The sequence below is a fragment of the Pleurodeles waltl genome, chromosome 6 (assembly GCF_031143425.1).
Source record: "Pleurodeles waltl isolate 20211129_DDA chromosome 6, aPleWal1.hap1.20221129, whole genome shotgun sequence".
Classification (NCBI taxonomy): Eukaryota; Metazoa; Chordata; class Amphibia; order Caudata; family Salamandridae; genus Pleurodeles; species Pleurodeles waltl.
Genome location: NC_090445.1, coordinates 1699770563 through 1699796502, shown reverse-complemented (window position 1 = coordinate 1699796502; position 25940 = coordinate 1699770563). Strand labels below are relative to the sequence as shown.

Genomic DNA, 25940 nt, shown 5'->3' with positions numbered 1-25940 from the left:
TTCTCTAGATGTTGAACCTGTCCCTGGTAGTTCACTATCTGAACTGTCTGAAGCCGGTGTTTCCGAGAAAGTAGTATATTTCCTATACCCACTTTTCCCTCTATTGATATATTTTTCTGATTCATCTTGTTTGTAATAGTCTTCATGTAAATATGGATATGTTACATCTTTATTATATTTAGTCAAATCTTTAGTTAATTTGTCCAATTTCTTTCATTGTGTTATGAATGTAAATTCATTAGTTGTTTTTTTCCAGTGCTTCTAAAGCCTCCTTTGCATTAGTTAATGCGGTATCATCAATTATCTCCTTGGTCAACTCAGCAATCTCTCTTTCCAGTTTTTTTATATGTTCAATTGCCGTATCGATGCCCAAGACCATCCAGTGCCTTGAAAGTTGGTTAGCTACAAAACTGAAATTATTTCTGTATTTTGGATCTTCTACAAATATAGCGGGCTAATTTCTTACTTGTAGCCCTGCTGGAATGACATTAGATCTCAAATATTCTTTCATGAGGTGACCATGTAACTGTATTCTTACCAATTTCTTTTTGATCCTTTCTAATTTAGCTGCTTTTTCTTGCAAAGCATCCACCAATTTGGTGGGTGCTATATCAATAAATGTTGAACCACTTAGTACCTTATCTATGTATTCCTCAGTATAAGATAATGTATCCTTGTCTGCCATTATTCAGTCTAGTGAATCAAAGAATAGAACCTATCACTTTCAAGGTATTATTTTCTGTTCAATAGCCTTCGCAGCCCCTTGGCCGCACTAAATATTATTTTTCCAAATGAGGCAAACCCAAGTAACCCTTAGACCTGGGTAATTAAAACAAATATCAAAAAATGTTGGTCCTCAGGGTGAAGTGGATGCCTACACTTCCACGGCACTTTGAACTTTTTATTCAGAGGCTATTAATAACCAAACATACCATCATTAAGTCAGTACAAATTACTTTTTATTCTTATCATCCTGACCACATCATTCTTCAGTTGTAAAAAACGTTTTCATTTTTAAATCATGAACCTTAGGTGCTCCTAAAATATAACGGCACAGTGCAGTAATTATAGTGATAATTAAAGTGCCATGGTGTTTGATACACTATTTACAACAATGTGGTTAAAAACAATCAAGAAGAAGAACAGTGAGCTTCAAAAGTACCCCTTCACTCCAGGTGTCTTGAAGTCACGTTATATGTTAAACCACATTTAATAGTCAACGTTTCAACCCTATATAAAATGTGTTAGAGGGTCATCTTCAGGACTAAAAGTTTTTTTGTGTCAGTCGCACCTAGGTAGAAACAGAAATAAAGATGTTTTCTTTTCATAATCATCTCTTCAATGTGTACACCTTTAATCTGTTTTTTTCTTTTTAAATTGGCAGTCAAAAGACACCACTCACCTATATTTGTAAGGTTTTTTAGTTTTCCTCTTTAATTCCAATTATTTCTTCAAGTCAATAACATTTTTCAAAAAATTTAATAATATGATAAATACAATTATATATGGTAGGGCAATTAAATGATGTTATCTCAGACATAAGTATATACAGGGGGTCATTCCGACCCTGGCGGTTGACTACCGCCAGGGCCGGGGACCGCGGATGCACCGCCAACAGGCTGGCGGTGCATCCATGGGCATTCTGACCACGGCCGTACAGCCGCGGTCAGAAATGGGAAACCGGCGGTGTCCCGCTGGTTTCCCGCTGCCCTAGGGAATCCTCCAGCGCCGCCATGGGGATTCCGACCCCCTTACCGCCAGCCTGGTTCTGGCGGTTTTGACTGCCAGAACCTGGCTGGCGGTAACGGGTGTCGTGGGGCCCTTGGGGGCCCCTGCAGTGCCCATGCCAATGGCATGGGCACTGCAGGGGCCCCCTAACAGGGCCCCACCAAGATTTTCAGTGTCTGCCAAGCAGACACTGAAAATCGCGACGGGTGCAACTGCACCCGTTGCACCCCTTCCACTCCGCCGGCTCCATTCGGAGCCGGCATCCTCATGGAAGGGGGTTTCCCGCTGGGCTGGCGGGCGGCCTTCTGGCGGTCGCCCGCCAGCCCAGCGGGAAACTCAGAATTACCGCGGCGGTCTTTTGACCGCGCAGCGGTATTCTGACAGCGGGACTTTGGCGGGCGGCGGAGTCAGAATGACCCCCACAGTGTCTACATACAGTTAATTAGGCTGTACCATATTTTAGCAGGGAAAAAACAAAATGGAGAACACCGGTCACCGCCCTTGAACTGCTGATTTGTCCCAGAATCCTCAAACTATCTGTCCAGGTTCTTAACACTTCTCATGCTGAGTTATTCCATGTGTCCAGTGTTCCAGTACAATATGTCACTGAACCCCAGGCAACTCATGCAACTTTTTGTGGTTAGAAGTGACAATGATTGTACCCTCCTCCTGAATCATTCTCATATCCCTTTTCAAGACGGGAGAGGTGGAATGCGCTGCCTTTGTTGGAGAAAGGAATTGCAAATCGTGCATTGTAAGATAGTAAACACATAGCTTTGAATTTCATACCAGTACCTCCTTATCTTTCCATGACCTGAAAACTGTTTGTGATTGTGTTTGGCAGGACGGCGGGTGCTGGAGCCTGCCTGCTTTGAAAGGACCACAGGGAAAATGGCCGACCCAGCGCAGTGCGCTGATACCCCTCAACCTCCATCCAGGCAGGAGCCCTGTGACACAGGGCCATGCCCTTACAGGTGAGGACTAGTGGGGAGGGCATGTGGACATTGTGGTGAACCTGATGGCTAACTGGCAGCCATGCTTTTCTCTCAGCTGGAAGGCAGGAGGCTTCGGACCTTGCAGTGTCACGTGTGGAGGTGGCATCGCAGAGCGTATTGTCCGCTGCGTGAAGGAGGAGCGAGACTTGGTCATGACCCTGCCGGATTGGAAGTGTGGGGATATCGCTATGAAACCCTTATCCACTGCAATCTGCAATCCTGAGCCTTGTCCTTTGAGGTATTTTTCAGATCTGCTGAACGCGCCAACATTCCTTCTATTACTTTTCTCCTGCTTTGTTTGTTTCTCCCTTTCTCTTTCCTTCTTCTTTCGTAATGTATCCATCCTTCCTTCCTAGCAGAACGGGGCAGTGGAACACAAAACCAGGGGCGCGATGTAGAGAGCCATTTCATGGTCGCAAAGTCTACAATTCACAAAATCTCAGGGTTTGTGACTGTAAAATGCTGTTCTGAAATCTGTGTCTCAATGGCTTGTGAGTACAATTTCAGGTGCAAACCTTTGAAGGTTACTTGCTCCTCAAAAGAGGTGGTAACCCATTGTTAAAGGCAGTGGTAACCCATTCCCAAAGAGAAATGGGTCCCTTTAAGACCTCTTCCCCTTTGTGAATATAAGAGAAACTTTGTTTGAGAGTAGGAAGGAGTCCAGGGGATCTCTGCCTGCTCCTAAACATTAAAGAAAGGATTTTTCAACCCAATTTCCTTTATTTAAATGCGATCAAAGGCATGGTGGTCTGCTTACTCCAGCAGGCTACAATCTCTGTGATGGCATCCAGTCGCTGTGAGCCACAATTTGCAACCTGCCTCATGAATATTGTTGAGATAGGTCGGATTGCAACCCAGTGTGATTAAGAATTGTGTGATCCAAATTATGAGTACATTGGTCGGTTTACAATTTTTTTTTATTCACAAAAACTCAGTGCACAATTCTCAACCACTTTTGGCGAATGAAAATTTTGTACGTCAGGCCAAAGATTTTGACTAGGATGGAGATGGCTGCACAGGACAAACTAGGTATCTCTATGTGAGGACTGGGATGTGGGAGAAAAAAATGCAACAGCAACCAGGTATCTTCAGGAAGAGTGTTATTGTGGCCATGTTGTAGACTTTGTAATATATAGATGTCGGTTTTACTCATGGCTTCGGCACATGCCTATGTCTTCCAGGAAAATCTCTTCCTCTGTGTGCCTAAAATACAGTTGTTTATACTGTTGTATTAATTAGGAATATGTAGTGTAAATATCTAAAAGCTTACTGGTTAGTTTGCTCTCAGGAGCTGTCTTTATACCATGTGAATACCCATGTCCCCTCTTCTCATCATTTCTGGGTTTTATTTTGTAATTTCGTCTATTACGGGCTTACACTTCATATTCTTGAATGAACATAGTAGGATGCTTCAGATAATAATACACATGTTCTTTTAAAAGTTCCCCTGCTTTTCAGAACTTGGCCTGCACTACATTAAGGGGCAGATGTGCTAGGAATTAGTTTGCAAAAAGTGGTCACAAATAAATTCTGATTTCACAAACCGACCTATGTACGAATAGGTCGCTTCACACAATGTTAAATCACAGGGTGTTGCAAAACGACCTAACTAATCAATATTCTTTAAGTGGGTCACAATTTACAACCCCTGTGATTGGCCACAATCATCAGGATAGTGGCCTGCAAGGGTCAGTAGACCATATTATCTGTGATTGTGTTTACAGAAATGAAACTTATATGCAGCCATTTTCTTTAAAGGACAAGGGACTGCATTTTTAAAAAGAAGTTTTGCTTTTTAAAAAAGGGTCAGTGGACTGCCAACTTTCCCTGAGACTTTTTAGAAGATTCATGAAGGGGTTCAAAGAGGAGCGCTTCCCTTTGTGAATTAGGTACCACCACCTTTAAAGTCTCGGATCGAGAGACATAACAAGTGTTATAGGTCATGAGGGAGTCTGTAAGACAAAACAGGTAACCCCAGTTTGAGAGGCCACTTTTGAAGGCCAGGCTTCTGATTGTGCGTAGAAGTGTCCAGGGACAGATGTATCAGTTACTGGAGCTGATTAGGGGTACTGCAACAGAAGATTTTGTTCCATTTTGTGGGGACACATTGACTGTTTTTGAGGACTCACTGACTTTTTGTTAAGCTAGATTTGAGGTTCTTACAGCTATATTATCTTCATTTCCAAAGTGTTATGGCCAGTGAGGAGTAGTTTAAATTCATATGGTTAATGTTTTATAGTCCTTGCTGCAAACTGTGTATAAAATGTGGGTTGTTAGTCCAAAGTGGATGATCAAATTTTAACTTATTAACTACTCCCAGGTTTAGATAATCGAAGAACATACACATTTATTTTATGTAAAGAAACACGCAGGGTCATCTAAAAATGCTTAGGGCCTTATTATGAGGCTGGGGGTCTGAAGACTGCCAGTCTTGCGGTGGCTGTCAGAGCACCGTGGCTCTGGTGGTCTGACCGCCACATTACGAGGTTGGCGGGCAGACCCGCCAACCTTCAGCCATCCCCGCCAGTATCTCAGATACCAACAGGCTGACGGAGGTGCAGGTTGTAATCAGCCAGGGCAGTGCTGAACTCAGTGCCACCCTGCTGATCACAACCTTGTTCTCTGCCAGCCTTTTGATGGTGGTTCAACTGCCATGAAAAGTCTGGCGGAGAACAAGTGCAGGAGCCCACAAAAGGGTCCCCCGCACTCCCCATGCCTGGGGCATGGGCCTACAGGGGCCCCCTGCCAGCCCCCTTGAGATGCCCATTGTGTGCTGGACAGACAGTGCGCATTTCGAGGGTGCTGGTGGCCCCTCCGTACACCGGCATTGCCACTGGCTCTATTATGAGCTGGCGACAATGCTCTGCACCTTTCCCACTGGGCTGACCGGCATAAACCCCGGTTTCCGCCAGTCAGCCCAGTGCGAAAATTGTAATTTGGCCGGTGGGGAGGTCACCAGCAGGGCGATGACCACAAACTCTGAATCGTCCCCTTATGACCTGATTTAGATGTTGGCGGGGTGGTTACTCTCTCACAACAGTGACAGATATCACATCCGCTGAAATCTAAATATCGTTGTTGCTTATGGGATTTAGATTTCGGCAGGCCGGACATCCGTTACAGTAGCGACGGAGTAACTCTTCTGCCGAAATCTAAATCAGGCCCTTAATTTTCCCTCCGTTGGACCGCTTCAGAAACTGTGACAAGGCAATCCAGAAATGGCGCAAGTCGGCGCTATACGTTTACACGCAAGTATAAATATGGCCCTAAGCACTTTGAAAAGAAATACATTATTGTTTGGTGGGGGGGGTTAAGTGTACAGTGTAAGATTGATGGGTATACGCTTAATTGTATAGGTTTAAGGTTTTTGTAGATAAGGTTAAGAGTTTGGGGTTTAGTGTTTAAGGGTACAGGGTAAACCTCTATGATTACATTTGTTAACTCTCACAGTTGAATCATGCTTATTCTCAGGGTTGCTGTATAGCCACTTTACATGCTGAAAACCTATATGATTTTCACAATAACATTGTTGTTAATTAATTTCAGTGGCATGCACTTAATTTCCTAAGTGATGCAGTTAGAAGAGTTAAGAAATCAATTATTCTGTTTCTCAGTAATATATTTGAATTAACATGCTGGAACGCTGTTGACGGCTCAGTGGGGTGATGTGTGTACTAGTTATAGTTATAGTTATAGTAATATGTAAGTTATGAACGCTGCCAACAGGACCACAGTGCCCTCACTGCACATCGCTGCTGATATGTGGACAAGTTTTGAATTTTTAGCCGCTCATCTTTTCTTTTCCATTACTTCTGATTTAGTTTCCACTGATTGTAGACATTTTAATAATGCTCCTTTCTTTTAAGATTCTTTTTTTTCTCCTCCCCAAAACGAGCATTCCTAAGTGTGTGTAAATCATGTCTTTTGCATTTGAGGGAAGGCTGAATATATAGTTATGAGTTGGTGCTGATACACAGAGTTACACACCATCATTCGACTCCCATATTTAGGATGGCTGATTCCTCACGTTCATAGATATATGTTTGAGGCTTGCAGTAACTCACCTTTCATATACATTTGACCAGTTATACATAACCGTGGCTCGTTGATATAAATCAGATATTTATCAGTCAACTTTATACGTAGCATAGGATTGGAAGACTCTTTTGAGGTCATAACGTGGCTCCTGATTGACTCCTCTCTGCCTTCTCTTCTCAGGTGGATCGCCCAAGTCCAGGGCCTCTGCAGTGCTTCATGTGGAGGGGGATTGATAGCCAGGGCTGTGCAGTGTGTTCAAGAGCATCAAGACACAGTGGAGGTCCTACCGGATGAACAGTGTCGACACGTTCCAAAGCCAAAGAGAGTTGTACCCTGCAACCAGCAGCCATGCCCTCCAAGGTAATACATATCCCAAAGTAATTCCTCTTCAGGAATGTAATGTACCTATCAGCATAAGTTTTTACTCTTTCAATTTAGCCAAGACCCTGCGTAAGTAGTCTGTGTATGGGAAAAATCAAGAATAAAGGGATCTGTCCATTTTGGTAGCCTTCACTAGAGACTGTTCTATATGCCCCATTATTGTGTAAGTAGTTTTTATGTATAAAGATGAAAGGTGGCGGTGTAGGTGGCATTTGATGGAGAAAAACTATTACAAAAATATCACTAAGCTACATATTCCTTTTCCTCCATTTTTCTGTTCCTGGATTAATGGCCCTTGGCTTAAGTATTTTTTTGGGGTTAGCTGCTGTTGTTTTCTTTGTGTTAATTAATATGGTGTGAATATGCTTCCTTCCTCAGTGGCAGATCAGGAGATCCTTCTTTCAATCTGGCCAGAGTGTAGATAACGGGGTGCTTCTTTGTAGTTAACACACTCTTAGTGCCGGTCATCAGATGTTGCTAAACCTGAGGGTGGTGGAAAGCCAAGCATTTACCCCCATCTGCACACCATATACTAACCCCTGTCCCCCGCAGCACTCCCAGGCCTCCTATCTGCAGGTGAAATCCCAAGTTGTCCCAACAAAAACTTCGTACACAAACATGTGGGAGCATCAAGAGTCAGGAGATACCCCCCAAACTGACCTTCCCTTAAAGAAGCAAGGTCTGTAGGCCAAAGGTTCCTTACGTCTGCCCCGTGTGAACCTCAGCTCTTCCCATAAGGATTTATGTTATCTAGAATCAATCAATCAGTATTTGTATAATGCACCTCCTTCACCCCTGAGGGTATCCAGGCTCTGAAACTTCGCAGGTCCTAGTGGAAGAGCCTTGTCTTGAGTCTACTTCTGAACTCCGCTAGGGAGGGTGCTGTTCGTAGGCGGAGGGGTAGGTCATTCCAGGTCTTGGTCCCGAAGCAGGAGAATCGACCTTCCATTAAACAGGCAAGGTCTTTAAGCCAAGGGGCCCTCACTCCTGCGCTTTGTAAACCTCAGCTCTTCCCACAAGGATTTATGTTATCGACTTACAAAAACTCCTACTCCGTGTAGCCCTTAACCTTCCTTGTGATTAAAATGTATTTAGTGATTTCTGCAGGCCTATCTTCCTTCCAAAGAGGGCCACTGTGGTAGGTTGTGACCAAATCAAGAATGTCTCTTCTAGGTGGAAGGTGTCAGAGCCAGGAGCTTGTTCTGCCCTCTGTGGCGCCGGCGTCGCTCAGCGGAATTTGACATGCATTCAGTTTGATGCTGGAGTGGAGTGGATCGTGGAGGACTCCAAATGCATGGAAGAAGAAAAACCTCCTGCCCTGGTCCAGTGTGTGGTGAATGTCTGCCCCTTGTGGTGGAATGTGGTAAGTGTTTTGGATTCCAAAGAAAACTAGGAACATGTGGCCCTTATGATCATGTTATATACTTATCCCTTTTTGTATGTTGTTGTTGGCACAGTTCCATAAACAGGCAAGTTATGTTATATGCGTAGACATGTGCATTTGTAAGTTATGTTGTGAGAATAGCCTCTTCCTTATGCCATATGTAAGGGCTTGCCCCGGTCAGTGCATTTTGTGTTTGTGATTTGGTTAATGAGCAGGAAATATTTTGGCTTCCTCATACCATGCACGGGGAATTCAATTGTTAATTTATACCTGGTTTCAAGAGTACATTTACTTCTTTCCGGAACTCGCAAAATTCCCCAGGAATCTGCAAAAACAACTGCACCAGGTGCAGGTTTCCATGAGGAGTCCTGTGATTGTCATGTTAGATTCCAATCGGTTTCCATAGTGGGATAGCTCCTCCCAGGGGGAATAGGATTCTCTGTGCAAATTAGGAGTCTCTGTGCAGATGTTTTCCTTGGAGAATCCCATACACCACACTAAATCTGGGGGTTATTCGTTCCCTTTACCCCATAGAAAGGAACTTACCTCAGCTCTATGCTGGAGTTAAAATACGACTGTGAGGAGTTCGTGAATACCTATAAACATAGTTGTTAGTGAGCATTCCCAAAAGACTAACAACGTTTTGGAATGGCCACTTCCCTCCCGTTGAGATGGATTATGGTTGTGCAGAATTCCACACTCATGGAAGAGATCACTGCACCTTTAAATGGGCTCTGCCTTCCTGGCAAGCCTTTATGAATTCCTGGCAGGCATAAGTAAGGTGAATTTGGTCATAAACTTACGTTTTTAACCCAATTTACCTTTGTGGGTGGAGCAAATTCATAGAGTATTTTGCCACCTAATTTCCATATTGGTGCGCAGCAAAGGTAATATGTGAGAGTAAATTCTCAGAATTAGGTTTGGGGTTTCTTTGGGTGGGTTTACTTTCAAACATAGGGGAACTCTCACAGACTTGTAAGTTTGTTGACATTGACAAACCGTTTGCAGGTAGTTTCTCATTCTGAAAACACACAATATGTTATGAGGTTTCGAAAAAGGTGCAATTGTCCCCATATTTATTGGATGTGAACTAGGTGGAGGGGGGCTGAGGAAATCATCGACAAAAAAGTAACTTTCCCTTGGTGAAACAAAAAAAAAAGCTACATCTGTATATTTACATCAGCGTCACATCTAGACACAGATCGTGCCATCTGGTTTACACATAACTTTTATTTCTTTATCTACTGGGATAATTATGGAACCCTACAGTAGCTATAGTATTCCAGGAGGCCTCTTTTGGGAGAAAATGTCTCCCTGGCTTTAGCTTTGCGAGTAGACCCAAGTCTGTGTTCATAAAACACACCGAGATTCGGTGTACATAAAATACACGTGCATTGTTTGTTTGTGCATATAGCCTGTTGTGAACCTGTATGCTTGCTTGTACTAGGTGTAAGGGGGGATTGTTAAGATAAACTTCGAAAGCATGCTTAGGGAGTTTATCTTGGACATGGCGTGATGAGCCATGCTGTGAGCATGATTGAATAAAGGTGTGCACCATGCTCTGTGCATGTGGCATCCATGTAGCAACAATGGCTAGTGCATGCCTTTAACATTGTATGGACAATACCCATATACTACGTATTGGGGGTCATTACGACCCTGGCGGCCGGCGGTAAGGTGGCGGTAACACCGCCAACAGGCTGGTGGTGTTCCTCCAGCACTTATGACCGTGGCGGAATTGCCACGGCCATACCGCCGGCCCCTCCAATATCCTGCCAGGATTCCGCCTGGCGGTCATAATCCCGGATTATGAGTCCCCGACCGCCAGCCTGTCCGTGGCAGTAGACACCGCCATTGAAAGGCTGGCGGTAAGGGGACTTGGGGTGCCCCTGGGAGCCCCTGCACTGCCCATGCACTTGGCATGGGCAGTGCAGGTGCCCCCAGGCATAGCCCCGTCTCGCATTTCACTGCCCGAATTTCGGGCAGTGAAATGCACGACGGGTGCTACTGCACCCACTGTACATCAGCATTGCCGCCGGCTCTATTACGAGCCGGCAGCAATGTTGATGTGACATTTCCGCTGGGCCAGTGGACGGTAACACTGTTACCGTCCGCTGGCCCAGCGGAAATGTCATAATAGGGAGCCAGGAATACCGCCGACAATGGCGGTATTCTGTCTCCCGCGGCCTCAGCGGTCTTTTTACAAGACCGCCGAGGTCGTAATGACCCCCATTGTGTTTTGAGTGCTGAGAATGAGTGGAAAGTTTTGTTGCAGTTGGATGTTTTATGTCGTGTTCATGGTCTTGTGCATTTGTGTGGCATATTTTGGCGCAATGTTTTTGTTTTTTTGCAAGGATGTCAAAGCTTTGACTCTTCTTACAACATGTGATTCCTCTTGAACACCCAAAGCCAAAAGAGAATGTTTTAGTGAGGAATGAGACAGAAGAAGAAGTCGCCATGCGTCCGGATTCCAGGATCTGGAAGGTTGCGCAGGTGTTTGTTTGGAGCCCAGTAGTGTCAGAGTGCTCCGTAACCTGTGGCATAGGTGAGTTAAGCGGTGGTCTGATCCCTACTGCACTGATACGCTTACAAATCTTTAGCTCCGCTCGGGCTTCGTTGTTTGTCCGGATGGACGCATTCTGGGGGCTTTGGGTTTGAATGTCTCTAGGCTTGTGTCACTGCAGTTCATTTAGCCCTCAAGCCTCAGACTGTGTCTCCTCTCCGAGCTAATAGTTAGGAGATGGGAATCCATTTTGATGCCAAGACCTCTTTCACTTGCCACGTCAACATATTGACAAAGCGTTAAATATGCAGCTATCTGTCCTTTAAAAAATACACACACACACTTGATCCCACTGACCTGAGCCTTTGTACTTGTGTGTCTCGACTGCTTTCGTGTTCTTTACTCTGGCCTCCCCACAAACTCATTGCTAGATTACAGAGTCTCTAAGGCTGCAGTACCAGGCAGCAACATTCTGCCTCACTTTATGCAAGAGGGACCATAGCAAACCCATCCTGAAACCCCACTCAGGCTTCTTGCCAATACCAGGATTAAAGTTTAAGGTCTTGTGCATCTTCCATAAAACATACTGGGGCAAATGAGCGGAAGACTTGCATGAGCTGACACTGCACTACAGACATACTGGATCCCTTTGTTGTGTCCCCCTTCTGGTCAGTGAGTTATCTCTGAACAGAATGAATGATGGAGGAAGATCATGGGGTGTACAAAGACGCAAACTCTGGAATGCCCTCAGTTCAAACATGGGGTCCAAAACCAGCTGCATGAGGTTTGAAAAAAAAAGTTTTAAAACATAACTATTTATGCATTCCTCTGGGTGAACACAACACAGAATAGTGGTGACAATGAAAGACATCCATGTCTAATTTCAGCACCATGTCTCTTCTTTTATCTAGTAAGTGCTGTGAAGTAACTCAAAGAAGAGGCTTAGATCTCTTTAGGACCTCTTAATACATAAAGAAACATTTTTGCAGCCCCTCTTGTGAGGAGTTGCCTTCCTGAGGGTTTGTTTGCATGTTATGGTCATGGAAAAGATGATGTACGTAATTCCCATTTGCAAAAAGTGGTCACAAATTGGGCATCATCTTTTTGAAAATGAAAAATAATCTGGACAAACCTATGTACTAATAGTTTGGTTCATAAAATGCAGAATTGTGTTGGGTGTACAATCCGACTTATCTCTTCAGTATTCATGAAGTAGGTCGCAAATTGCAACTCATTACAATTGGTGGTCATCACCATGTATGTGACTGCATTTTAATAAAGAAAACATTTCTTTAATGCAGCCTGGTTTTCTTTGACGGAACCAGGGCTGCATTTAAAAAGGAAAGCTTATTTTTTTCAAAGTTTGATTGAGAATCAGCATTGGTCCCATGGGCCGCTGCCTACTCCCCAACACATATTTTTTTTTACATTCACAAAGAAGTAGGTGTACCAAGGGGAACTCTTACCTTTTGTGAATAAGTTACCACCCCTCTTGGAAGCCTGAAACTTTTCAATTTGTTGCTACCAGATTGTCATTGCAAAACATTGATGCATACCATAACAAATTGCTATTTGGAAAGCCATGCCTTTCTAAACCCATTTTGTTATTCGTTAACATGTTACCGAATCACAAAAAGGGTTTAGTATATTTCAAAAAGTTATTTTACAGTTGCAAACCTTGTGATTTTGCAGCTTGCAGAGTTAACAGCCACACAATGGCTCTGTTTATCAGACCCATAATCTTATATTCTGTGGTAGTTTCAAGTTTGAGGCCCATATTAGCTGGTCCTCCGTGATATAACCTGTGGATATAAAGATACTTCATAAAGAAATGCTTTACAGCAAAATAATTTAGGGGGAAATGTGCAAAATTCTGAACAAGAAATGTCAATAATGCACGTCTGCATTTACATTTTTATAAAACAATAGGTAGGGAGTAAAGGTTAGACTTGGGGGTTGATTTAGAGTTTGGCCAATACTCTGACATAAACCTAACGGATAGCCTGCCCCCCTTATTACAGGAGCATTACATCCTATGGCTCTTGTAATATGGCAGACAAGCTGTCCCCCATGTTTGTAATGGGGAAACCCACCTGTCAAGCTCTAAATGAGGCACTAGGGTGAAGTTAGAACTAGTGTCAGAGGCAATAGAGTTAGTGTTAGGGCACTTTTACAGGTGCGATTACAAATTAGAATTAGGTTACAAGCCATGGTTAGGGGAGGGGTTAGGATCAGAACTAGTTAAGGTTGCAATTAAGAATCAGGTCAGAATCAGGGTGTGGGTTAGGGATACTGTTAAGGAAAGGTGAAGTTCCAGTTTAGGGTTAGTTTGAGTGAGAGCAGATTAAATTCATGCCCTCCATAAGAGGATCTGTAGTGAAGTAACTTGTAACATAAATCAATGAAATGTAATGTAAATCAACACTTCCCTTATAATAGTCCCTACATGAGTTTTTTTCTTTATCAAAGCATCAGAAAGATCTGACTTCTGCTTCTCTGATTTAGCAACAGTAGGCTTCTAACCTCAGGACTCACAGGCCCCCACAGAACTGAGAGATGGAGAAACAAGAGTGGGACCAGGAGCCATCACACTTCACTGTGACTGCAGCTGACACACACCACCTCCTCACAGACACCTTTCTCTGTTCTCTGTCTAAACTTTATCTTCATTTAAATGTCTTCCTTACTGGCTGGCTATCAGTGTCTCTAATATTTGCTGTCCCTCTGTCAGAGAGCTTTAAATCAGATGAAATATAAATTACGCTTTTGTCTTGCATTAACTTCTCTCATTTACTTTTTGCAATATGTAATTAATAATGCAATATCTTTTCAATGATGACAGCTGGATAGTACAGAAACACAAGCACACCAATGTGATTAGTAAATGAAATCGTATTTGTGAACCAACTCATTCCACAATTAAATTAACCTCACAAGTTTATTTAACATTGCTGCTCAATGCAACCCATCGCATGTCTGCTATGTGCACAGCATCATGAGCTTTCTTTACTTTCATCTGAAACTGTTTGGCTGTCTGAATCTCAAGCTCTTTTGTGCCCACAAGCTACTGAGGCGTAGTTCAGATTCGGTAACGGATGCTTGCTTCACAAGATGAGGTTGTATGCAGTGGGACCATCCCTCTCTGCCTGCAGACTGGTTGTCAGTTTAAACTGCTATGTGATTGGCATCTTGCTGTTGCATATTGTAGCTGATGATGATGGTACAAAATGTTAAACAGGAAACCTTGCGGTACCCATCCTATGCTCTGTTTCTTCATCGTAGGACTCCTGCCTAGGTTACTCTCACCTTAAGGGTTACACTGTTATTTACACTTGATATTTGTACAGCACACTGCTGCTGTGGTCCCAGTATCACTCACCCTTGTTTAATAGCAGTCCTGAGCATGCAGGCATGGTTGGAAGCGTGCGGATGTGAGGCCTGCGATGGAAGTCATTGATGTGATGCAGGAGGTTCCGAGCAGTAACCCGTGCGCATTCTAGCAGTTCTTAGTGTGAGGGAAAAGTGGTGCACTCATAGGTAGAGTAATGATGAAACATGGGGCCATATGTATGAAAGCTTTTTCCCATAGACACAGAATGGGTAATAAAATCCTTTGGTACATCTGACCCATGGTTCCAAACAATGTTGGCTACCGCTTTCCACCTAAACAGCAGCGCCCTTGCTCCTTTATCTACACATCAATCAACGCAAAGATGTCATCTACCATCCCCCATGTTGACCCTCATCATAGACACAACTTTATCTCAAAGTACAAAGTCCATCACTAAATGATTAATCGTTGTAACCTTGCTGCCACCCTATCCAATTATTACTTACCTCTGCAGAAGAGAAAATAGAACCAGAGGCATCAACAAACACCACTTTCACTCTGGGCATCCCTTGCTGGTGTCCTTATCAACGCCCCCACTGTCTCATTCACCTCTGAGTAATAATAGCATGTGCATGACATCTTGCACTTCTGATTCCTTATTTAATGTTACTCTGATGTTTTACAATCATTACATACTGGATTTATGATGACATTTTTAATGCATAATATTAGAATGTTCCTTATTTTCATGGGTTGTTTCAAAGACTTGAATGAAAATCGTAGTTATGAAAATTTCACCTTCTTACAAAATATTTGTAGCAAAGACATTTAATTGTCTGCCAACAGATACAATTTATCTCACAATTTTCCTGCAACATGATGTTTGGGAACTTGTTAAGGATATTTTTCAAATCTAATATCTCTTTAATTTTAAATAATATGGACACGTGTAAAAGTCATATAGCTCTTCTCACAATACCATTTCAACTCTATTAACTAACACAGTGGTAAGAATAAATATTGTTTTGTTACTTTTATTGGAGTGTCTTATCACCCGAATCACTACCTGTGTAATTTAGAGTCCTTTAGAAAGGACTTACCCAACCTAACTAAGGAAGACTGTCTGCATGTAGGATGTTGCTGTTTTGATATCTGTGTGTCTGTCTGTAAGTCTGTGTCCTCTCCCCCTCTGGCTTTTTGTCTGTCTTTCTAACTCCTTCTTTGCCAATCTGTCTCTGTTTGCACATCTGTGTGTCTTGCATCCCGTCTACTCTTCTATTTATATGTCAAGTGCTGTGCTTCTGTCTTCTTCTCTGTATGTTTGTCTATCTCTAAGGCTCTCTGTCTCTGTGTCTTTCTGTTTCTAGGTCTCTACCTGCTTCTCTTTATTGGACAGCCTGTGTGTCTGTCTCCTTCATTTTCTCTAACTGCCTCTCTCTAGCTGCCTACTTCATTCTTTTTCGGTCTGTTGCTGTCCTCTCACCTACCTCAGTCTGAATGGCTGGAACCTCGTCTGCCTACCTATATGGAGGTTTATATATCAGTTTTAGCACCACATGGTTCTCTGTCTTGTCTTAGTTTGTGTTCATCAGTAGATTTCTTTATCAAGCTATCATTCTTATCTGTGTTTATGTACTTCTGTCTCATTGGTTGTCTGCTGGGTATGTGCTAGTTCCACCTAACCCTGCCATGCTATTTTCTCCTGGTCCTCTAGGCAATGCTGAGGTCCACTATGTGTGCATGGATTTCAGTGCTAAAGAAGAAACCTCTGAGGAGCACTGCAGCATGGTACCCAAACCGGAGAGAAGGCTGCAAGTCTGTAACGCAGGGGCATGCCCTCCCAGGTGAGGTCCTTGAGGGATGGAAGATAGAATAATGCAGCATGGCACCCAAACCAGCCTGAGGGCTGCAAGAAAGTAACGCAGGGGCGTGCCCTCCCAGGTGAGGTCCTTGAGGGATGGAAGATAGAATAATGCAGCATGGCACCCAAACCAGCCTGAGGGCTGCAAGACTGTAACGCAGGGGCGTGCCCTCCCAGGTGATGTCCTTGAGGGATGGAAGATAGAATAATGCAGCATGGCGCCCAAACCAACCTGAGGGCTGCAAGACTGTAACGCAGGGGCGTGCCCTCCCAGGTGAGGTCCTTGAGGGATGGAAGATAGAATAACGCAGCATGGTGCCCAAACCAGCCTGAGGGCTGCAAGACTGTAACACATGGGTGTGCCTTCCTGAGTGATGTCACTTAGGGATGGAAGCTTGACTACTACAGAATGACGGCCAAAACAACTCAAGGCCTGCAAATCAGTAGCACAAAGGTGTGCCCTCGTGGGTGAGGTCACTGAGGGATGGGAGATAAAATAATGCAGCATGGCGCCCAAACCAGCCCAAGGGCTGTAATTCAGGGGTGTGACCTCCGGGTGAGGTCACTGAGGGATGGCATCTAGACTACTTTAGCATGGTACCCAAACCAGCCCAAGGGCTGCAGGTTTGTAAAAAGGGGCAGGCCCTCCCAGGTGAAGTCATTGAGTGAGGGAGGTCTATGTCAGAATATGGATAACAAAACTATCAATTGGCATGAATATTGTGGCCTAAATAGTTTTTAGAAACACATCACTGCATTGGGTGTATTTTTTCATAATTCTTTGGATTGCTTTTCATTTTTCTCAAAACAATGTGACAGTAGATTTAATACATTTCTACATCACTTTACATCGTATTCTTGCATTGGAATTTGTGGTCAGCTTTCCTAGCACCTCACTGATCTACTAGCATCATGTATAACATTTCTGAATGTGAAGGACATACTAAATCCCATATTTTCCTATGCTTGCGTGGACAGCCTCTTGCCATGTACACTGGTTTCTCCACTATGGCACATCTGCCTGTATCTTGTCTCCATTCCTGATTTGTTCATACAACTGGTCTCTGCCAATGCTTGTCTATGTCTTCTTTTGCAATGGAACACCCTAGGCCAATAAATGTTTTAGGTCTCTAGGGTATCCCTCCTCCTCCATTGCCACAGATAATATTAGTTTGGGTGAGCCACAGAGAGATATGTTACCTCCTCTAAGGTTTGTGTAAAATTTCCCAATAGTCCCCTTTGGCCACACACATCCAAATCATATGAAAGAAGTCTCCCAGTTCTGTTTGGCATTTCAGGCATTGTGGGGGGGACAGCTACCCCTCATCTCTGGTGTATGATATATCCTGTGGATGTATCTGAATTGGTTAATTCTAATTTTATCTGATATGATGTGGGCTGCTATTTTGGTCTCCCACCAATCGCCCTCATCCAGTAATCCAACTTCGGCCTCCCGTGCCAGTTTAAGTGCAGTCATATTGTCTGGACTATGATTAACTAGTGTACAATGTATTTATGAAATGTGTTTCCCTCATTCAATGGGGCCTAGTGTGACCTTGGCTTCTAATGGACTAAAATGAAGGATGTTCTCTATCACTTTCCTATGGCATTATTTATGGCCTGGTTTAGATCTCAGCGAACAGATTAATCCGTCACAACGGTGGCGCAAATCTCGTCCACTGAAATATAAATACCATACGATATAATGGGATTTATATTCTGGCGGACTGGATATCCGTCACCGTTGTGACAGAGTAACCCATCCGCCAAGTTCTAAATCAGGCCCTAAGTGTGTCTCTCACTGAGGTATTAGTAGCATTGTGAGATACGTAGCTCAAATTCTTCGGCTAATTGTGAGAAGGACTTCATGTAGGCTGAAATTCACACATCCTCCACCCTAGATATACCTACAATATCTCCTCTTGTGGACTTTACCTGAGAACCTATTTCAGCCATGTTCCCTGACAAAAGGGAGTTTCACATGTTATTATCCCTTTCCATCCAATCCATCTGTCTTACTCGAGCAGTCAGACACCACTCTGGTGATCAGTGATATATGTTTACACATCTGTCCCCCATGTTATGCATATAGCACAACCTTGTCCATCAGTTCTGCCATTTCAAGTCTATTTGCTGGGTTATCTTTTCTCCTCAATAGCAAACCATTTAACAAAGTCAGTTGGTCCACCCCATAACATAGCAGGGTGGTCTTCCACTGCCAATTCCCCTACATTTAATAAACACTACTTGGTGTTTTGTGTGCCTATCCTCCCCTCTATCCCTTGGAAATAGGGCTCTGGGATTTGGTAGGGCTATTTTTGCATATAAGATTTTGGGGATAATAACTATTTTTCAGAGCGTTATTTGTCTGGTAATAGAGAGCGGTAGCAGGTTTTAAAGTTGCATTGCTGCATATGTGACTTTGAGTAATGGTAATAAATTAAATTTCCATGTTGTGGATCCTAAGTGATATGTAGGCGCAGGTATTTGAAACTAATTGGGGCAATGATTAATCGATTTTGACGATTGACCCCATTCATCCCCCTGTAGTAGTGCTTAATTTGTAAATAAAGTGGTGCCGGTGCTCAAAGCCCTTCTCTTAATCTCGAGGCTGCTGTAATTAAATCTGCCAGCACTGAATACTGAGGCTGCGTAATCCTGAAGCCATCTCGGGCCTCTTCAATCCATTTACGGCTACCCCTGCCCCTTCAGCTCATCCTGCAACTTTCTGCTTTCTCCCATTGTGACGCTTTTTAGTTTTTCCTTCTTCCGTCTTCCCATATGTGTCTTTTGCTCGCAACAAATGCTTGAGGCAGAAGAATAAGCCCCGGCCCTCAAAAAAAAGTGCCGGTGCTCAGCACCGGAGACAACAAGCACAAATTAAGCACTGCACTGTAGTGTGCATATGATTGTTTTGTCCCAATTTATCAACAATTCAAACATTTCCTCAAACTTTTCCAGGATCTCCAAGAGCCTTTGATCAGACCATTTCAGATAATAGACATGTACTAATAAGTTGTCTGTGTGTGTAAACTGACACACAGGGCCTGATTACGACCCTGGCGGTAAAAACCGCCAGGGCCGTGGTCCGCGGGAGCACCGCCAACAGGCTGGCGGTGCTCCTTTGGGCATTCTGACCGCGGCGGTACAGCCGCGGCCAGAAACGGAAAGTCGGCGGTGTACCGCCGGCTTTCCGCTGCCCAGGGGAATCCTCCATGGCGGCGCAGCTTGCTGCGCCGCCATGGGGATTCCGACCCCCATACCGCCATCCTGTTCCTGGCGGTTTCGGCCGCCAGGAACAGGATGGCGGTATGGGGTGTCGTGGGGCCCCTGGGGGCCCCACTTAGAATTTCAGTGCTTAGCAGACACTGAAATTCGCGACGGGTGCTACTGCACCCGTCGCACCCCTTCCACTCCGCCGGCTCCATTCGGAGCTGACTTCCTCGTGGAAGGGTGTTTCCCGCTGGGCTGGCGGGCGGTCTTTTGACCGCGGTACGGTCTTCTGGCGGTTCCCGCTTGGCGGGCGGACCCCCACAGTCTTTGTTTCCATCCCCTACTCAAGACCCTGTGCCAGTCCAATTATGTGGATCCAGGTTGCGGCAACAGAGGTGAAATGGGACAGTCTTGTTGCGTATCACTCTCTATGGGGAGTTGAGCTGATATCATTCTGATTATTCAAGCCTCTGCTATTGGATTTGTGTAAGGTAATTGGATGTATTTTTAAAAAGTCAGGCCGTGTTGGTCCACTGTAGTACGTGGAGAATGTAGAGTCGCTTACGGTGGCAAACGCTTTTTCAAAGTCAGTTGTCTCCAGACCTGCAAGTTAATGTATCTTTGCCATTATCAGGCACACTCTTCTCAAGCTGTGTCTTGTACCACTTGGTGGCATAAGGCCATTCTGGTCGATGGGTGCCACGGAGGGGACTGCTGCAATCAACCAGCTTCCTGTGCATCAGCAACTATCTTGTTTTCCAAATCAGTGAAAATGGGCAGTTTGCACCGGAGTTCTCTGCTCAGCACCCCAGTTTTGCTATTGTGACAGATTTCACAGTGCACAAGTCTTCAAATAAAGTTTCTGTCTCAGTGACGTCTTTGACCATTTAATGTATTGTAACTTTGTTGAGGTGTATTTCTAAAACATTTCAGTTGGTAGGCCGCTTACTCCTGGGGTTTTCCTGCTCTTCGTAGTTGATGCTTCCTCTTCCATGAGAGACTGTTTTCAGCTTAAGCAGTCCCCCAGTTCCATCTCGGAACAAGGGTGTCATATGATTGCCTCCCATACTCTCTTGTTTGCAGAGCTCCTGGCTCTATATTGATTTTGATGGTACTTTACGAGCATTTTGGCAGTTGTTCGTAAGTCGGATAGCTTCGCCCCATCTTCCATATCCAGCCCATGGGCTATATAACATTGTTCTGTTTTAGTTGTTAACCAGCCTATAAGTGTTCCTGCTTTGTCTCCAAACTCATAGTCTCAGCTTTGTGAAGCGATCCAGATGGATTTTGCCGTATCCAAAAGTGTCTGCCTAAGAGTCATGCGCATAGCCTTCAGTTGCCTGAGCGTCACATCAGAGTGTGTATTCCCATGTTCAATTTCTAACATAGTTAGTGCCTGTTTTAGGTCTCGGTGGAGGGATTACTCCACCACACGTGACTGATATCCCATCCCTGTATCATGATCTCCATAAGATGCAATGGGATTGTAATACTGTAGACGGGATAACTGTCATGTTTGTGATGGAGTAACCCCCCCCCCGCCAAGATCTAAATCAGACACTTAGGGGGTCGTTTTGACCTTGGCGGTCTTTTTCCAAGACCGCCGAGGGACCGCCGTGCGGAAGACCGCCAGTGGTGGCAGTTTGCCGCTCGGCCTATTATGACCGTTGGCAGCTCTCCGTCCTTTTACGGACGGAGAGCCGCCAACAGCCATACTGGCGGGAGGCGGGGAAGTGGAGGTTGCTCCACCTCCACCGCCACGCCAACAGAACACCGCCCAGCGAATCACGTCCTGTGATTCACCGTGGCGGTGTTCTGTTGACGGGGTGGTGTCGGCGGAGCTGCCCCCATGGCTCCCGTCCCCTCCCGGAGGATCGTCGAACCAGGTAAGTCGATCGTCCGTGAGGGGAGGGGGGTGGGAGGGTGTTGTGTGGGTGCATGGGGGTGTGCGTGTGTGTATGTAGAGGGGGTGTGTGAGTGCGTGTATGCTTGTGGGGGTGTTGTGTGTTTGGGAATGAGTGCATGTATGTCTGTAGGTATGTCTGTATGGATGTGTGCGTGTATGTTTGAATGTGGGTGTGCGTGTCTGACTGTGTGTGTGGATGTTGGCATGTATGTCAGTGTGTGTGTGTGTATGTGTGTTGGTGGTGCCTGCGTGAGTCTCATGTGTGTATGAATGATGTTATGTTGGGGGTCGGGGTGGGGAGGGGGGGGTCCTGCCACCTTTGGGGGGTGGCAGGGGTGGTGGGGGGGTAGGGGAGGGAGTCGGGGTGGGGGTGGGGTAGACCCCTATCAGTGCCAGGGAAGGAATTCCCTGGCACTGATAGTGCTTACCGCCATGGATTTCATGGCGGTTCCAACCGCAGGAAATCCACGGCGGTAAGCCGGGTCAAAATACCGCCGGCGGTATAGTGACGGCGGCCGGGCTGGAGACCCAGGTCTCCAGCCCGGCGGTCGCCTCCGCCCTGGCGGGCGGAACGGAGAAGCTGCAGATGACCATGGCGGTAACCGCCATGGTCATAATAAAAAAAAAAGACCCCCAGCCTGTTGCCGGTATTACCGCCGCTTCTCCGCCTTCCGCCAGGGTCATAATGACCCCCTTAGTTTGGATTCTGGTCTTACTGTGGATCCCTGCTTTGGGTTCTTTTTCCTGTTGAGAAAGGCTAGTGCTGTCCCCCGGATAGCCACTTTATATTCTTCCCATTGTATACTAGCTGATATGAATGTTCCCACTAACTTTTTTGGCAGTATGATATTTTCTCTTCTCTGAAGTGTTGACTCAAGTCCTGGTCTATAAGCGCCCATGCATTTCCAGGTTCCATATGCCCACTCAGTATTCCGCCCAATCAAAGGCTCACTAGGGGCATATATTCATGTAGGAAGGATGCAGGCTCCTGTTCCCCTGTTAGCTTCCAGACCAGGTATCGTGAAATAATATGAATGTGTGTAAGTCTAGTGAGCTGCAGAAAATAGGTATATTCCCTGGCTTTTGGGTTCCAGCTTCTCCATACATCCTAGGCCAGGGATGCCGCCCAGCTTGATAGTGTGCTAGCGCGGGTGGTATTAAGTGTCTTGCTGCTATGTTTCCCATTCTTTCTCTATTGTAGCATTAAAGTCACCCCAATAACCCTAAATTCCAGGGTACCTTTGCAGTCTACCTGCCCAGGACCTCCAGATGTCTTTGTATACTTCAGCATCAATACCTTCAGCTGATGTCTCCCTGCGTATTACAATATTGCCCTCTTTTAATTTTATCATTTAGGCCTTTTCTTGACATTGCATGTATTGGTGTAGATTTCTAGTATTAACTCTAATGGGGCGACATTTTTGTAAAATATATTTAGGACACTATGGGGGTCATTACGACCTTGGCGGTCGATGATAACATGGCGGTAAGTACTGCCAACAGGCTGGCGGTAATTACTGCCATATTATGACATTGGCAGGTTGGCTGAAGCCAACCCACCAATGTACCACACCGACCGCCACGGTGGTAACAGCTGCCGGGCTGGAGATATCCATCTCCAGCCCGGCGGCCGTCACTGTTCTGCCTGTGGGATTATGACCCCGCCTACTGCCATGGTTTTCGTGGCTTCCTTACCGCCATGAAAACCAGTGCGGTAGGCACTATCAGTGACAGGGAATTACTTCCCTGTCACTGATAGGGGTCTTCCCCCCTCCCTCTCCAGTTACCCCCCAACTCCCCCGCCTCTCCAAAGCCATCCCCACCCCCCTACATTCACAACCGACATTCACAAACATACACACACCCTTTTCCCACAAACATCCATGCATGCATACATCCACTCATGCACACCCGCACACACTTACAAAGATACACGCACACACGCAGTCACAAAACACAACATACATGCACTCACACCTCTATACATGCACAGTCGCATCCAACACGCAACGCACACCCGCATCCACGTTCATGCAAACATACACACACACAGACACACACACAACACCCCCCTCCCCTGTCGGAGACCCGACTTACCTGTGTTCAGGGGGACCTCCGGCAGGAGACGGGACGGAGCGCTGCTGCCACCTGCAGCGTCTGCCAGCAGAACACTGCCAGTCTGTATTATGGGTCATAATACGGCGGTCTACTGGTGTGACGCTGCTGGTGGCAGCAGTGCCACCTTACCGCCATCCGCCGGCATGGCCACAGCTGAAGCTACACATGCTTTGCATAAATCCGCCATCTAGTGTAGGCTCGGAGTGTTACAAGTTGTTTCTCTTTGAAGAAGGTTTTTGAGTCACAAGATCGAGTGACTCCTCCTCTCGGTGTTAGTGTGCATGGGCATTGCATCCTTTGTTAGATTGTTTTCTTTCCGCCGTCGGGTTGCAGGTGTTTCCTGTCGCTCCGGTGGATCTTGGTTCAGTACTTTTGAACTTATTCTACCTTTTCTATAATATTGTCTGTATTGTTTTGATCGTGTTTCCATCTATACTCGATCTGATTTAGACCGCTGGGGTCGAATTCTCGCCCTTTAAAGGGCGTTGCCCAGTTGGGGCCTACTTCAATGTCGGGCTGATGGAACAAACTATGTTTCAATTCTGTCCTCTGTGTCACGCTAAATTCCCATACACCGATCAACATTCTGTGTGCAATCTCTGCTTATCTCCAGATCATCGGGAAGAAACCTGTGATGCCTGGAGATCGTTTCAAAAAGACTCTCTGGGACTGTAAAACTTGTCATCTCGAAATGGCATTGAAATCCACAGAAGACACACCTGATATCTTCGGTGAAGAACACTCACAGGAAGAAGTTCGACAAAGGGCAACATTTTCCATCCAAGACTCTGACTTCTGATCAGCATTCAGATGATGATAGCCACTACATACCTCCAGCGCAGTACACAAGTACAACTGCAACATCGCACCACACAAAAATATTTAAAAAGACTCCAGCACTAGTCGTCGGTCCTCCCCTGCCTTCGGGCCATGGTCGGATTTGAAAAGTAAGTCCGGATGACCAACCTTCGGGTTCGGCACCAAGATTAAAAACTAAAGTGCATTTGGCATTGACCAAACAGACTCCAACAACAATCTCGGAATCGGCTGAAAATCAGAAGGGACATCTGCACCACCTTTGAAGCCGATGCTTTGAGTTCAAACAAAGCACAAACCTTCGGAGTCGAAAGGCACGCGTAGCAAGCAAACTACTTCTACCCCTGAATCCTTGGACATACAACCTATTTTAGAGGTGATGGATGCTAAACAGTGAAAAATACACATTCAAAAGGACACAGGAAAAATAATTGGCTCCCCTCCAATGTCCTTAAAAAGGAAATTGATTTAAAGGATGTACCTCCATCAAAAATATCTCCAGGAAGAGGCTACAAAACATAAACAGCCTTCACCACCACATTCTCCTGTTCTTCCTTCCACACCACCACCATCACCCACATATGAAGCACAGTTGTCACCACACACATCCTCATTATCACCACACAGGGATGATTTTAGTGATGACCAGCAGGATAAAGATCCATGGGATATATATATGATCCTGATCCCTTTCTGCCAAATGATTCAGACATATATCCTGCTAGACCCTCACCACCGGAAGGCACTACTGCATACCATCAAGTAGTGGCCAGAGCTGCTGCCTATCATAATGTGCAGATGCATACAGATCAGATAGAACAAGATTTCCTCTTGGCAGACTAGCATCTACACATATAAATAATGTCAATGTCTTCCAATGCTTCCAGGAATGCTCAGACACGCGTCAGATATTTTCCAGGAACCTGTTAATGCCAGAATTATCACTCCTAGCTTAGATAAAAAATATAAACCTGCACCCCCAGACCCAGTGTTTATAAGAACCCAATTACCACCTGACTCAGTTGTAATTGGTGCAGCACAAAAAGGGCCATCAGTCAGTCCACAGGAGATGATCCTCCTTCTGATAACGAAAGTAAGAAAATAGATGCAGTGGGTAAAAGAGTAGCTTCACAGGCTGCAAATCATTGGAGGATAGCCAACTCGCAGGCTCTTTTGACTAGGTATGATGGGGCCCACTGGGAAGAAATGGAAGAACTATTACAGTATCTCCCTCCAGAACCCCCAAAAAGGAGACAACAGATAGTAACTGAAGGGCAAGCAATATCTAATAATGCTATTAGATACGCTATGGATGCAGCTGACATAGCAGCTTGATCAATCAACACCAGCTTGCTTATTAGAAGACATGCCTGGTTAAGATGTTCAGGGTTCAAACCTGAAATACAACATGTCCTTTGACAAATTACATCTATTTGGCCCCTGAGGTTGACACAACCATAGACAAACTTAAAAAAGATTGGGAAACAGCCAAAGCCATGGGTGTGTTGTATGCCACACCAACCAGAGGTACTTTTCGTAGACCACAATTTAGAGGGGGTTTCAAACCATCAGCTTCATAAACAGCAACTTCCCAAAAAAACTATCCTCACAATTCTATACTAAAGGATCATTTAGAGGCTCCTATAGAGGATGCAACAATAGAGGA

General features: G+C 45.1%; 1 protein-coding gene across 4 annotated transcripts in view; it reads left to right on the top strand.

Moving 5' to 3' along the window:
- ADAMTS13 (ADAM metallopeptidase with thrombospondin type 1 motif 13) overlaps positions 1-25940 on the top strand; it is a 177071-nt gene that overhangs the window by 90832 nt on the left and 60299 nt on the right. For all 4 annotated transcript variants that reach the window (XM_069241794.1, XM_069241792.1, XM_069241795.1 and 1 more), the window contains exons 18-23: positions 2573-2702; positions 2779-2961; positions 6942-7121; positions 8316-8505; positions 10936-11071; positions 16075-16204. In XM_069241794.1, coding sequence (XP_069097895.1) covers positions 2573-2702; positions 2779-2961; positions 6942-7121; positions 8316-8505; positions 10936-11071; positions 16075-16204 — 949 coding nt within the window. The remainder of the gene's footprint in view (positions 1-2572; positions 2703-2778; positions 2962-6941; positions 7122-8315; positions 8506-10935; positions 11072-16074; positions 16205-25940) is intronic.